We start from the raw sequence: 12,099 nt of genomic DNA, 5'->3' as shown, positions 1-12,099 counted from the left end.
CTCGCCTCCGTTCCGTGCCAGGACTCGGTGAGAGCCCGAGCGGCGCCGGTGCAGGGCTCAGCCCCGGGGCGGAGCTGGCGGCGGCGGAGAGGACAGAAGAGGAGTGGAGGCGGCGGAGAGGAGGCGGCACGGCCGCAGCAGAGAGCCGGGGCTGGCGGGAGCGGCGATGCTCGGGCGGCGGAGCGGCGGGATGCGGCGGTGCCGGGTCTCGGGGCTGGCGGCGCTGGCCGCGGTGCTGCTCGGTGCGCGGGGGTGGCAGTGGAGGTGGCGGTGGCCGGGGCTAAGTCTGGATCTGCCTGGGATCAGCATTGGGCTCGGGATTCGTCTCTGGCACTCCTACTCCTCCTCTCCCTTTTTTCACCCACTGCCCTCATCCCTTCTCTCCTTAATGAATCCATTCCCTCCGACCTTGCCGGTTTTATTACTCCAGTTCTTGAGGCATTCCTTGATTCGTTCATTCATTCATCCACCCGCTCATTCATTGCAGTCAATCCCTTTTCCTCGTTCCAATCTCCCCTTCTGCGGTCTGACTCTTCTCCTAACTATCCCACATACAATGTCCGAGCAATCACTCTCGCAGAAATTGTCTCTCCATACTTTACTCTCAGAACATAGCCCACTTAGCTCAGATCTGTCTTCCTCTGCCCTGTCCCCTGTCGTAGTGCACGGCATTTGCTGCTGACGGAAAGTGATTCTTCTTTTCTCCTTGGCAGTGGCAGTGGCCAAAGCTCAGGTCCAGCAGGAGCCACGGCTGGAGACCACCGAGGGCACCGGCATCAACATCAGCTGCTCACATCCCAAAATCACGACCAACGAGTATATCTACTTCTACCGTCATCTCCCGGGCAGAGGACCCGAACTCCTAGCATCCATTGTGAAGGGGTCCAAGGAGCTGCCGGAGATTGCGGGTGGCGTGTGGGTGTCGGCAGATCGGCGGAGCAGCGCGCTGTGGCTCGGGCGGCCCCGGCGCGGGGACGCGGCCGTGTATTACTGCGCGCTGGGGGACACGGGCAGAGGAGCCGGGGCTGCGGCCGGGCACGAACCGCCGCGGGCGGGGCCGGGCGGGGCCGGGGCCACAGCGCCGCCCGCGGCCAGCAGGGGGCGCTGCCGCTCGGCCGCCGGGCCTCAGGCGGCTCCGCAGCTCCTTCGTGCGCAGCGAGCCCGCGCACACCGCGCCCGCCACAGCCCTGCACGGCCGCCGGACACACGGCTCGCACAGCCTGCCCCCTGCGCTGACACACTCGGCACGCACTGCCCGGCCTCCCCTCCGCCCCTCTGCCTCCTCTGCCTGGCAGGAAACTGCTGCGGGCTGCGCCTCTGCCACGGCCTTTGGCCCTCTGGGCGCGTCCATTGCTCTTCTCGGCCTGCTTTGCAAAGCAGAGCTGCTCCTTCAGGCCAGCACCTGTGCTGGGAGCTGACAGAGCAGCTGCGCTGGCAGGCACACATGGTCTAATCAATGGAGTGCTGTCACCTCAGTCGGTCACAGAAGGAGAGAGATGTCTCAGCACTGTGCAACACCAAAACCAGTGGGACTCCCCCCCTTCCCCGCCCATCACTGCTCACTTTTGCAAATAGGGCAAAGTTTGAGCTGCTTTACCCCTCCCAACACAGAACATCCTGCTGCATCTTCTTAGAAGCTGACACAGAGGTGTGTTTTGGACTTAGTCTGAGAATGATGATGTAACACACTGATGGTTTAGTTCTGGCTCAGTAGTGCTTACCCTCAGTCAAGGGCTTTCCAGTGCCTCATGTCCTGCCGATGACAAGGTGCACAGTAAGATAGGAGGGATCATGGCCAGGACAGCTGATCCACATTGCCAAAGAGATCTTCCATACCATACGATGGCATGCTCAGTGTATCAACTGGGGGGGAGTGGTCCAGGAGGTGCCAATCACTGCCCCGGGACTGGCTGGGCATCGATCCAACGTGCAGGTGGTGCTCAGATCCAGTGTGCAGCTGGTGCAGCTGAGGGCTTCTTCCTGTCCTTCTGTGACCTCAGCGGCATCAGTGCCAGGGAGTTCTGCTGGCAAGCTCAGCCAGGGCTGACTCTTTTCCTCGTGGATGTGCTTTTGAGCTGCAGCTTGGGAGTAGCTGAGGGCCAACCTCATCCCTTTATCACAAGGTCATGGGCACTGCAGAGAAGGGAAGAGCAGGGGAGATTTGTACCGAGAATTTCACAAGACCTAACAGAGCTTCCCTCAGGTTTCCTTTATGACCAAATTAGTGCCAAAGGGGTTCAGGCATAAGGTGTGTGGAAAAGTGCCTGTCCTACCAGGCTCAGAATTGTCATTTTCATGCAAATCCCGGGTCTAGTAAGAGAAGTTAGTAGGAAGACCCTGTTAATGGTAATACTGTTAATGTTTTCATGAACACCATGAGTACTGGAAAGTGGGGAGCTCTCAGAAGTCCATGGATAACACACAGTGAGAGGAACAGGCCTTGACTGTCAGGCACAGCTCTTCTTCAGAAGACATGGACAGACCCCTCCCAGAAAAGAGTGAGGGATTTCAGGAGACACCCAGCAGAACATGAGACAGCAATGAGCACTTGCAGCAAGGGAGGCCAACTGTGCCCTGAGCTGTATGAGTCCAAGTGTTGTCAGCAGGTCCAAGAAGGTGACCCTGTCCCTTCAGCCCTTGAGAGAAAATGTAACCCTTGGGAGTACTGCATCCATGCTGGAGATCCTTGTTCCAAGAAGGAAATTGGCATCCTGAAGCAAGTCCATCCAAGGCCACCAAGTCAATTAGAGGCCTGACAAACATGACATGCAAGGAGAGGACAATGGGTTGGCCTGCTTCTCTTGGAGAAGAGATGTCTCAGGCTGACTTTCTTGCTTTCTAGCACGACTTTGTGAGAGGAAAGAGAGAAGATGGACCTGCTCTCTGGAGTGCTCATGAGATGGACGTTTATGGGGAGTTTTATTAAGCAATAGTCCAGAACAAGTAATAATCCCTGCCCCTGATGCCCACGTGCCCATGTGCACCTCTTTCCTCAAACTCCTGTGGCCACAACACAGCTCGGAGTGATCGTCCTGGGGTTGCAGCTGAAGGGAGGTTCTCTGCCATCTACAGGGTGTTTCCAGCCCCTGTGCTCGGAAGCAGCTCCGGGAAGCTGCTCCATCTCCTGGGCCGGGGCGCTGCTGCTGCTGCTGCCTCAGGCTGCAGCTGGTTCTGTGCAGGCTGATTGTCGCCGGGATGTCCTTGCTGGAGCAGGGGGAGAGTCCATTTGCCAAGACACCAAGCTGTGCCCGTGCAGAGCCCCTGAGTGCTCTGAGCCCGGGCGAGAGGCAGAGCGGCACCGGCGCAGGGCTCAGCCCCGGGGCGGAGCTGGCAGCGAGGGGGAAGGGAGGCGAGAGAAGGAAAGGGAAGGCGAGGGGAGCCGGGGCTGGGCGGGGGCAGCGGTGCTCGGGCGGCGGAGCGGCGGGATGCGGCGGTGTCGGGGCGCGGGGCTGGCGGCGCTGGCCGCGGTGCTGCTCGGTGCGCGGGGTAGCGGCAGAGAATGAGGGTCGGGGCTGGGTTTGGGATGTTCCCCAGGGATCCCGGCGCCAGCACCTCTGTCTCTTTCAACGTCTCCTACCCCCTTCTTTGGTCATATCTCTGTCATATCTCATCCCCCTTTCCGAACCCTCCAAGTCCCCATCTCTCTTGGCATGAGCCTGCTTGTGTCTGTGCCTGCTTTGCAATGCACTCTTCTCCTTCCCCTGCATGCTCAGCTTCTATTGCCCTGATCAGAGAGCCCTCTACCCTTCATTGTAACAACTCCTTTCCCTGTCTACTCTTCATCCATCCACCCACACATCATCACCCTTCCTTCCAAGCATCATCCCTTGCCTGTCTTTCTACTCGGAAAACTTTCTCATATCCCCCTCTGATTGTTTCATATCCATAACTTTGATCTCCTGCATGTCTCCGTTATTCCATACATCTGCACATACCCCTGTGCATCAAAAGTTATTTTTTCTTCTGAATTCAGCCTGTCATAATTGACTGTTGCAAACCCAGCCCTCCTGTCCCTTTTCCCTCTTGCTGTCCATCCCTCCATGCAGCCGACATTTCTATTTCTCCATGCATCAAATTCCAACCCACACCAGCACCACTCTCCATGCCTGAAATGGTGCATTCCTCCCCATTTTTTAAAAGACTGGCTCTGTCTCACTGCCCCTGCTCCTGACTGTCTCTGTGGGAAAAGAAGCAGCAAAGCTGAACGACCATAGCTGAGCTTTGGACTTTCTTACTCCTTTCTTGGCAGTGGCTGGGGGCAGAGCCCAGGTCCAGCAGGAGCCACGGCTGGAGACCACCGAGGGCACCGGCATCAACATCAGCTGCTCACATCCCAAGATACAAAGGACAGAATTCATCTATTGGTACCGTCATCTCCCGGGACGAGGACCTGAACTGCTCGTGAGCGCTAACAAAGAGTCCAAGGAGCTGCCGGAGATTGCGGGTGGCGTGTGGGTGTCGGCAGATCGGCGGAGCAGCGCGCTGTGGCTCGGGCGGCCCCGGCGCGGGGACGCGGCCGTGTATTACTGCGCGCTGGGGGACACGGGCAGAGGAGCCGGGGCTGCGGCCGGGCACGAACCGCCGCGGGCGGGGCCGGGCGGGGCCGGGGCCACAGCGCCGCCCGCGGCCAGCAGGGGGCGCTGCCCCTCGGCCGCCGGGGCCGCCTCGCCCCGCTCGTGCCGGGCTGGGCCGGGGCGCTTCCGACACCGAACCCGGCACTGACAGAGACAGAGACACCGGCACCGACACCGACAGAGACACCGACACTGACACCGACAGAGACACCGGCACTGACACCGACAGAGACACCGACACCGGCAGAGACACCGACAGAGACATCAACACAAACACCGACAGCGACACTGGTACCGGCATTGACATCAATAGAGACACCGACATCGGCACCGGCACCAACAACGACACCGGCAACTCCAGCTTGGAGTCACCGACCTTGCTCAGCCCCTCTTCTCAGCACTGGCTTAATAAGCTCTTCCCCCAGCTTCCTGATGTCCCTAGCGTGAATCCCATCCAATCCCAAAGACTCTTGAGCGTCTAAGTGGCTTAGCAGATCTTTATCTTCCTCCTTCTTGATTACAGAGGTCCCATTCTGCTCGCCTTCCCTGTCTCCCAGCTCAGGGGGCCAGTTGTCCTGAGGATAATCAATCCTACTCTTAAAGAGTGAGGCAAAGAAGGTGGTAAGCACCTCAGGTGCTTCCTCATCTTTGGTGAATATATTCCCCACAGCATCCAGTGAAGAATTGTGATATTCCTCGACCCTCCTTAAAGTGTTTGTAAAACCACTTTTTATTACCTTTAACAGAATTGGCCAGATTAAGTTCTAACTGAGCTTTCACCTGTCGACTTTTCTTTCTGCGTGACCTAATAACATCCTTCAACTGTTCCTGAGCTGCCTGCCCTTTTCCCAAAGGTGATACACTTTCTTTTTATTCACTGAGTTCCTAGGAATGCCCCTGCTCAGCCACACAGGTCTTCTTCTCCACCAGCTAATCTTTCGGCACATAGCGCCGCGCTGCTCCTGTGCCTTCAAGATTTCTATTTTAAAATATAACCAGTCTTCCGGGACCCCTTTGTTTTAAAGGGCTGCTTCCCAAGGGACTTTGCAAATCAGTGTCCTGAATAGGCCAAAGTCCACCCTCCAGAAATCCAGGGTAGAGATTTTGTCGATTTCCCTTCCTTTACATAATACTGAAAATTCCATCATTTCATGGTTGCTGTGCCCAAGACGGCTTCCAGCCACCACATCTCCCACCAGCATTCCTCTGCTTGTAAACAGCAGGTCTTCTGGGGCCCCAGCCTTGGTAGGCTCCCTTTACCTTTGACAGCTTGGAAAGTGTCTACAGGGGAGGAATGATTGCACAGAGGCCAGGCCTGAATGCAGCAGAAAGATTTAATGAGTCACAAAGACAGAAGGAAAGTCACCACAAGCGGAGAACAGCAGTGCTGGTAGCCCAGGGGCATCTGAGAGTGTGTCCTCCTTGGTAGTGGAGAAGTTCCTGTACGGTGCCTGTCTACCTGCCCCAGACAGGGAGATGAGGCAGATGGTCCCCACCAGGCTGCCCTTGGTGGGACCTTGCTCCCAAGGGGAGACAAAAGAAAAGGGAAAGGCAAAGCCTTCCAGCTGTCCTGGTACCAACATTGAAAAATGTCTATCCTTTCCCCAGTACCATGTTCTGATTTCCTCAAGGTATCTCCATGGGGCTTTCCCAGCATCTTCTTCAGGGGAGTGACCTTCTGCCATAGTAGCACCTGGAAATGCCAGACAGGTCACAGCCCCCGGAGCTGATGGGCGCTCTGCCAGAGCTGAGGATGCTGCCAACGGCAGCGGAGGTGGAGGATCCCACCACGGTGTTCTGTGGGAAGGAGCTGAGGATGGGCCCGGGCAGGGTCACCAGCACAGCAGGCGGCTCAATGACGACGGTGGAGCTCTGGCACTGCCTGACACAGCACTCATTGCAGCTGCTGGCCAGCGGGCAGGGGCCGCAGGGCTGGCAGGGCCGGCACGGGGTGTAGCAGGACACGTCTCAAAAATCAGAGGTGCACCTGGGAGAGGGAGCAGACAGGAAAGCGAGCACAGGGGTGAATGAGAGCAACCAAAGCCACTCCTGAGCTGGGAGCTGGAGCCTTGGCAAGGAGCCACTTTCTTCCTTGCCCTGCAAAGAGCAGCCTGGGCCACAGGGTGTCTCTCCTAATTTCCTAAGCAGGAGCCCCTGCAACCACATTTCAGCCTCTCTAATACACAGTGTCCACCCATATCTTTGCCACGGCAGCAGGCTCAGAAGAAAACAACATCAGCTGAGATGTTTGTCAAGTGGATCATTCTGGAAGAGAAAGAGAAAGGGAAGGGGCTTCCAACTCAGCTGGTTCCCAGATTCAGAAGGAGCCTGAGTGCAGCTGAACAAGGATGTAGCAGCCTACAGGAGATTTGTCCAGGGAAGAGGCACTGAAATGCAGTCCCTGCTTCCTGAGGCCTCCTTTTCCAGCTGCTCTAAACATCATGCTCTGCTTCTGCCAATTGCAGGCCCCAACAAGGATGGTTTCACCCAAGTTTGGATTCTTAGCTTAATTCTGTTTGGAATGTTGAGAGTGCCTCAGCATGGCTGCGAGTGCTCACACACACACACACAGACATGTGTCTCCAGGCCAGTGCACAGCTGCTTCTCCCCTGTGCTGCATCAGGTTGGATTCGTGGCCAGGGAGAAAGACTGAGGGTTCCTTTCCACCTCCTGTATCCATGTGAGTGGATTTCTTTTCAATGCACTGTTGGTGGCATTAAGGTTGGGACACAGCCCCTCTCTTGTCTAACCTCATGCCAAGTGTACCTGTGCAGCCCAGTGAGCAGGTGCTGAGTGAAGCAGAGGCTGAGATTTTGTCCCAAACAGAGATGGAAGGTGTGTTTGCCTAATGTCTCTGTGCTGTGAGAGGAAGGACATACCCTGTGGCTTGCACAGGGAAAACCAGCATCCTGGAGACTGTTTTGGACCTCAACCCACAAGGACCTTTAACTTCCACCTTGGAATCTCAGCCTGAGAGCCCCGTAACTGTCTGGATTCCAGAGCACGTCCTTGTGCCCCGCAGGCGTGTCCACAGCAGACCCTCTTCTGTCAAGGGCTGTGCAGAGCGTGCAGAGTTCCCGAGCCCGTCTCCCTGCCTGGCTGCCTGTCGCACTGGGCTTATGTTGAGCTTTAAGACAGAGCAGTTAAGGACTTTCACTCTTCCATGGACTGACCTTGGGGAGGTAATTGCCAGGAAGCTCTGCTGGGAGACATCAGCCAGGCCACATTCCCCCCCCATGGAGATGCATTTGGAATGAGGGACGAGTGGAACCAAGAGCAAACCCCATTCATTTGTCCCCAGATCACATCTCTGTGGAGATGGGAGAGCAGGCAAGGTGTGCACCTAGAGATTAGTGAGACCCCTTGACACTCTTTTCCCACACGGGTCCCTCAGGCTGGGAGCTGTCTGTCCTGGAAGCAGATCCACAGAACAGGATCTGGTGTTTTAGGAGCCATCCAGCAGAACATGAGACAGCAGCACCCTTGCAGCAAGCAAGGGCAACTGCATCCTTAGCTGTGCTAGTCACGGTGCTGTGAGCAGGTCTAGGGAGGTGACCCTGCCCCTCTGGCCCGTTTGAGCCCACACCTGGAGTATTTCAGCCATGCTGGAGCTCTCCAGTCCAAAAAATGTATCAACAGAAATGTGTGCAACAAAGGCCACCAAGTGTATTTGGGCACTGTCAAACTAGACATGTGAGGACAGACTGAGCAAATTGAGCTACTCATTTTGGAGAGGAGAAACCCTTCTAGTCCTCTCCTGGCTTTCCTGCGTCTTACCCTTTCCATGGAAGCACAGATGTTTCTGAATCCATGTCTGTGTACAGACCACACTGCCTTGTCATCGCTGACCTTCCACCTGTGTTACCCCTGCTCTCCATGAATGCAGACTGCATCTCCATGACTCCAGAGCAGGTGGGAGATGCCGTGCCATGTCTGTGCCTCCTCTGGGGAAGGTTCTCCTTCCATGAACTGCCTCATGGGAGGTTCGTGCCAGAGTCCCTGGCAAAATCCCAACCGAGCTGTGCCCCCAGAGGAAGTTCTAAGCCCAGCGGGGCGCTCTGCCTCTCGTGCCCCTTGTCCATTCTTACAAATCCGTGCCCGGAAGGACAATTCAGGAGTCGCCAGGTGACAGCAAAGGGAGAATGCGAAGGAACAGATCATGGGAGTGAAAGGAACACATGGACTGTCAGTCCTGAGCTCCACCATACCAGCCCGATCCCCTGACACCCACGCCGGCCCCGCCGCCTCCGAAGTGCAGAGTCCGGACCGCCGCCCCATTGCCACCGCGCTCGCCTCGCCTCCGTTCCGTGCCAGGACTCGGTGAGAGCCCGAGCGGCGCCGGTGCAGGGCTCAGCCCCGGGGCGGAGCTGGCGGCGGCGGAGAGGACAGAAAAGGAGTGGAGGCGGCGGAGAGGAGGCGGCACGGCCGCAGCAGAGAGCCGGGGCTGGCGGGAGCGGCGATGCTCGGGCGGCGGAGCGGCGGGATGCGGCGGTGCCGGGTCTCGGGGCTGGCGGCGCTGGCCGCGGTGCTGCTCGGTGCGCGGGGGTGGCAGTGGAGGTGGCGGTGGCCGGGGCTGGGTCTGGATCCGCCTGGGATCAGCATTGGGCTCGGGATTCGTCTCTGGCACTCCTACACCTCCTCTCCCTTTTTTCACCCACTGCCCTCATCCCTTCTCTCCTTAATGAATCCATTCCCTCCGACCTTGCCGGTTTTATTACTCCAGTTCTTGAGCCATTCCTTGATTCGTTCATTCATTCATCCACCCGCTCATTCATTGCAGTCAATCCCTTTTCCTCATTCCAATCTCCCCTTCTGCAGTCTGACTCTCCTCCTAACTATCCCACATACAATGTCCGAGCAATCACTCTCGCAGAAATTGTCTCTCCATACTTTATTCTCAGATCTGTCCTCCTCTGCTCGATCCGCTATCCGCGTGCACGGCATTTGCTGCTGACGGAAAGTGATTCTTCTTTTCTCCTTGGCAGTGGCAGTGGCCAAAGCTCAGGTCCAGCAGGAGCCACGGCTGGAGACCACCGAGGGCACCGGCATCAACATCAGCTGCTCACACCCCAAGATACGAACTGGCGAAACGATCCAGTGGTACCGTCATCTCCCGGGCCGAGGACCTGAACTCCTCGCGCTCACTGTGAAAGAGTCCAAGGAGCTGCCGGAGATTGCGGGTGGCGTGTGGGTGTCGGCAGATCGGCGGAGCAGCGCGCTGTGGCTCGGGCGGCCCCGGCGCGGGGACGCGGCCGTGTATTACTGCGCGCTGGGGGACACGGGCAGAGGAGCCGGGGCTGCGGCCGGGCACGAACCGCCGCGGGCGGGGCCGGGCGGGGCCGGGGCCACAGCGCCGCCCGCGGCCAGCAGGGGGCGCTGCCGCTCGGCCGCCGGGCCTCAGGCGGCTCCGCAGCTCCTTCGTGCGCAGCGAGCCCGCGCACACCGCGCCCGCCACAGCCCTGCACGGCCGCCGGACACACGGCTCGCACAGCCTGCCCCCTGCGCTGACACACTCGGCACGCACTGCCCGGCCTCCCCTCCGCCCCTCTGCCTCCTCTGCCTGGCAGGAAACTGCTGCGGGCTGCGCCTCTGCCACGGCCTTTGGCCCTCTGGGCGCGTCCATTGCTCTTCTCGGCCTGCTTTGCAAAGCAGAGCTGCTCCTTCAGGCCAGCACCTGTGCTGGGAGCTGACAGAGCAGCTGCGCTGGCAGGCACACATGGTCTAATCAATGGAGTGCCGTCACCTCAGTAGGTCACAGCAGGAGAGATGTTTGCAGGGAGTCTTTCTGAGGTGACAGGGAAATCTCCGTCTGTGTCCCTGGGGAAAAGTCTCTGCCACGTACTGGAACGTGGATGAGAAGCCACTTTCCCATCTCGATGTGTAAGGAAGGTGTACTTTGAATCCCACCTGAGGCTGCAATTCAGTTAACTACGTTTTGTTCTAATCCTCAGGTGTCCACAAACAGCCGTGAGAGGATTCAGCACCTTACTGAAACAGTAAAATATCTCGGAGGGAAAACAAGGAATGTGTTGGATTAGAGGAGGATTTCACATCATCGGAGGGCTCTGTCACACCCACCTTCCACCTGGAACGGATTGGTCCCTTTTCCTTCCCGTTTGTCACTTCTCAGGCAGCCTGAAAAGCAGATGCCAGGATTTAGCAATGCTGCAAGCGTTGGAGGGAGACACCTGAAAGAGCGAGCTGCACATGAGGTTTCCCTGCAGAGACTTGCTCTAGGGACCCCATTTCCTTTGGGGACAGGAGCCTTTCAGCATGTTCAGGAACTGCCTCACTTGAGCAAGTTCAGCAGAGGCCACTGTCAGGGCATGTGCAAGGCGAGGGTGTCTGGTTCTCTAAGGCTCACATCACGTCCATTTCCCTTCCCAAGGGAAGAACAAGGAAAAGTGACAAACAAAGCCCACAATGACACCAATCTGGCAGTAGGTGATAAGGGAGAGAAGCTCAGAGCTCATCAGCTCCTAATTGATGGGTCATTAGGAAACTGCTGCGAAGTGGCTCAGGCTGAGCTTTGTCAGTGACAAGAAGTGAGAAGAGGAACATGACGAGAATGGAGGTTTTAGGGGGTCTTGTGGGATTAGGGAGCTGTCACCAAGGAAAGCTTGTGAGGTTGTGGAGCCTCCAGCCTTGGAGTTCTCCAAAAGCCATCTCGACGTGGCCTGGGCAAACTGCTCCATGTAAGTGAGCCCAGAAGAGGTCCCTTGGAAAGTAAACCATGATGTGATTCAATATTCCAAAACACGGGGAGCGGATGAGAGGAATGATCGAGCCTTCAAAGGAGAAGTGAGGGATTTGAATCAGCCTCAGGGCCCTCCACTTCTCTAGAAACCCCTTCTAAACCATGGGGAGGTGCAACATTTGCATGAGAATGTTCCTAATATGACCATTATCATTACCTGTATTATTTATTATTCACGTCATTCTCGAGGGGTTTTTGTGACAAACCCATTTTAGATGAAACCAAAATGACCAGTGTGGGTTCAGTCTGGAGTTGACTCGGAAAAGGGGGTGGGAGGAAGGGACAGGGGCGTTTGTACCAGGCATGATGAAGAAGGGCAGGGGAGAAGCGGCAGAGATAGCGAAGTCTTCAGTTCCCAGAGGAAATAGCAATGACCCCACAGAGCTGAGGACACCACGGGCCGTGTATTACTGCGCACTGGGGGACACAGGCAGAGGAGCCGGGGCTGCGGCCGGGCACGAACCGCCGCGGGCGGGGCAGGGACGGAGCCGCGCGCGGGACCCCCGGGCCCCCGGCCGGGAGCGATCACGGGCCCAGCACACGGACTGGCCTTCCGCGAGAGACTCCGCCGAGCGCAAGGCTGCTCCCCTGCAACGTGCACAAAACAATTCTGCTGGAGAGGAACACCGCAGGCAGGGTCAGTGGAATCAGGGAAGGTATTTCGGAGCCTATTGGCAGCCAAAGGAAGGCTCAGGAGATGCTGGCTCATTGCTCGCTGACGAAGGGGACCTGCTGACAAATGACAGGGAAAAGGCTGACACGCTCAAT

General features: G+C 57.4%; 1 protein-coding gene across 1 annotated transcript; it reads right to left on the bottom strand.

Annotated features, from left to right (window-relative positions):
* Window positions 1-6,236: 6,236 nt before the first annotated feature.
* Window positions 6,237-8,852, bottom strand: LOC138099083 (feather keratin Cos1-1/Cos1-3/Cos2-1-like). Its single transcript, XM_068996146.1, has 2 exons — window positions 8,783-8,852; window positions 6,237-6,541 (listed from the first exon to the last, which is right to left on the bottom strand). Exons 1-2 carry the CDS (start codon window positions 8,850-8,852, stop codon window positions 6,237-6,239), a joined length of 375 nt encoding a protein of 124 aa, XP_068852247.1.
* Window positions 8,853-12,099: the final 3,247 nt, after the last annotated feature.

This window comes from Aphelocoma coerulescens, chromosome 27 (genome assembly GCF_041296385.1).
Source record: "Aphelocoma coerulescens isolate FSJ_1873_10779 chromosome 27, UR_Acoe_1.0, whole genome shotgun sequence".
NCBI classification, from domain to species: Eukaryota; Metazoa; Chordata; class Aves; order Passeriformes; family Corvidae; genus Aphelocoma; species Aphelocoma coerulescens.
This window is presented reverse-complemented; position numbering and strand designations above follow the sequence as displayed.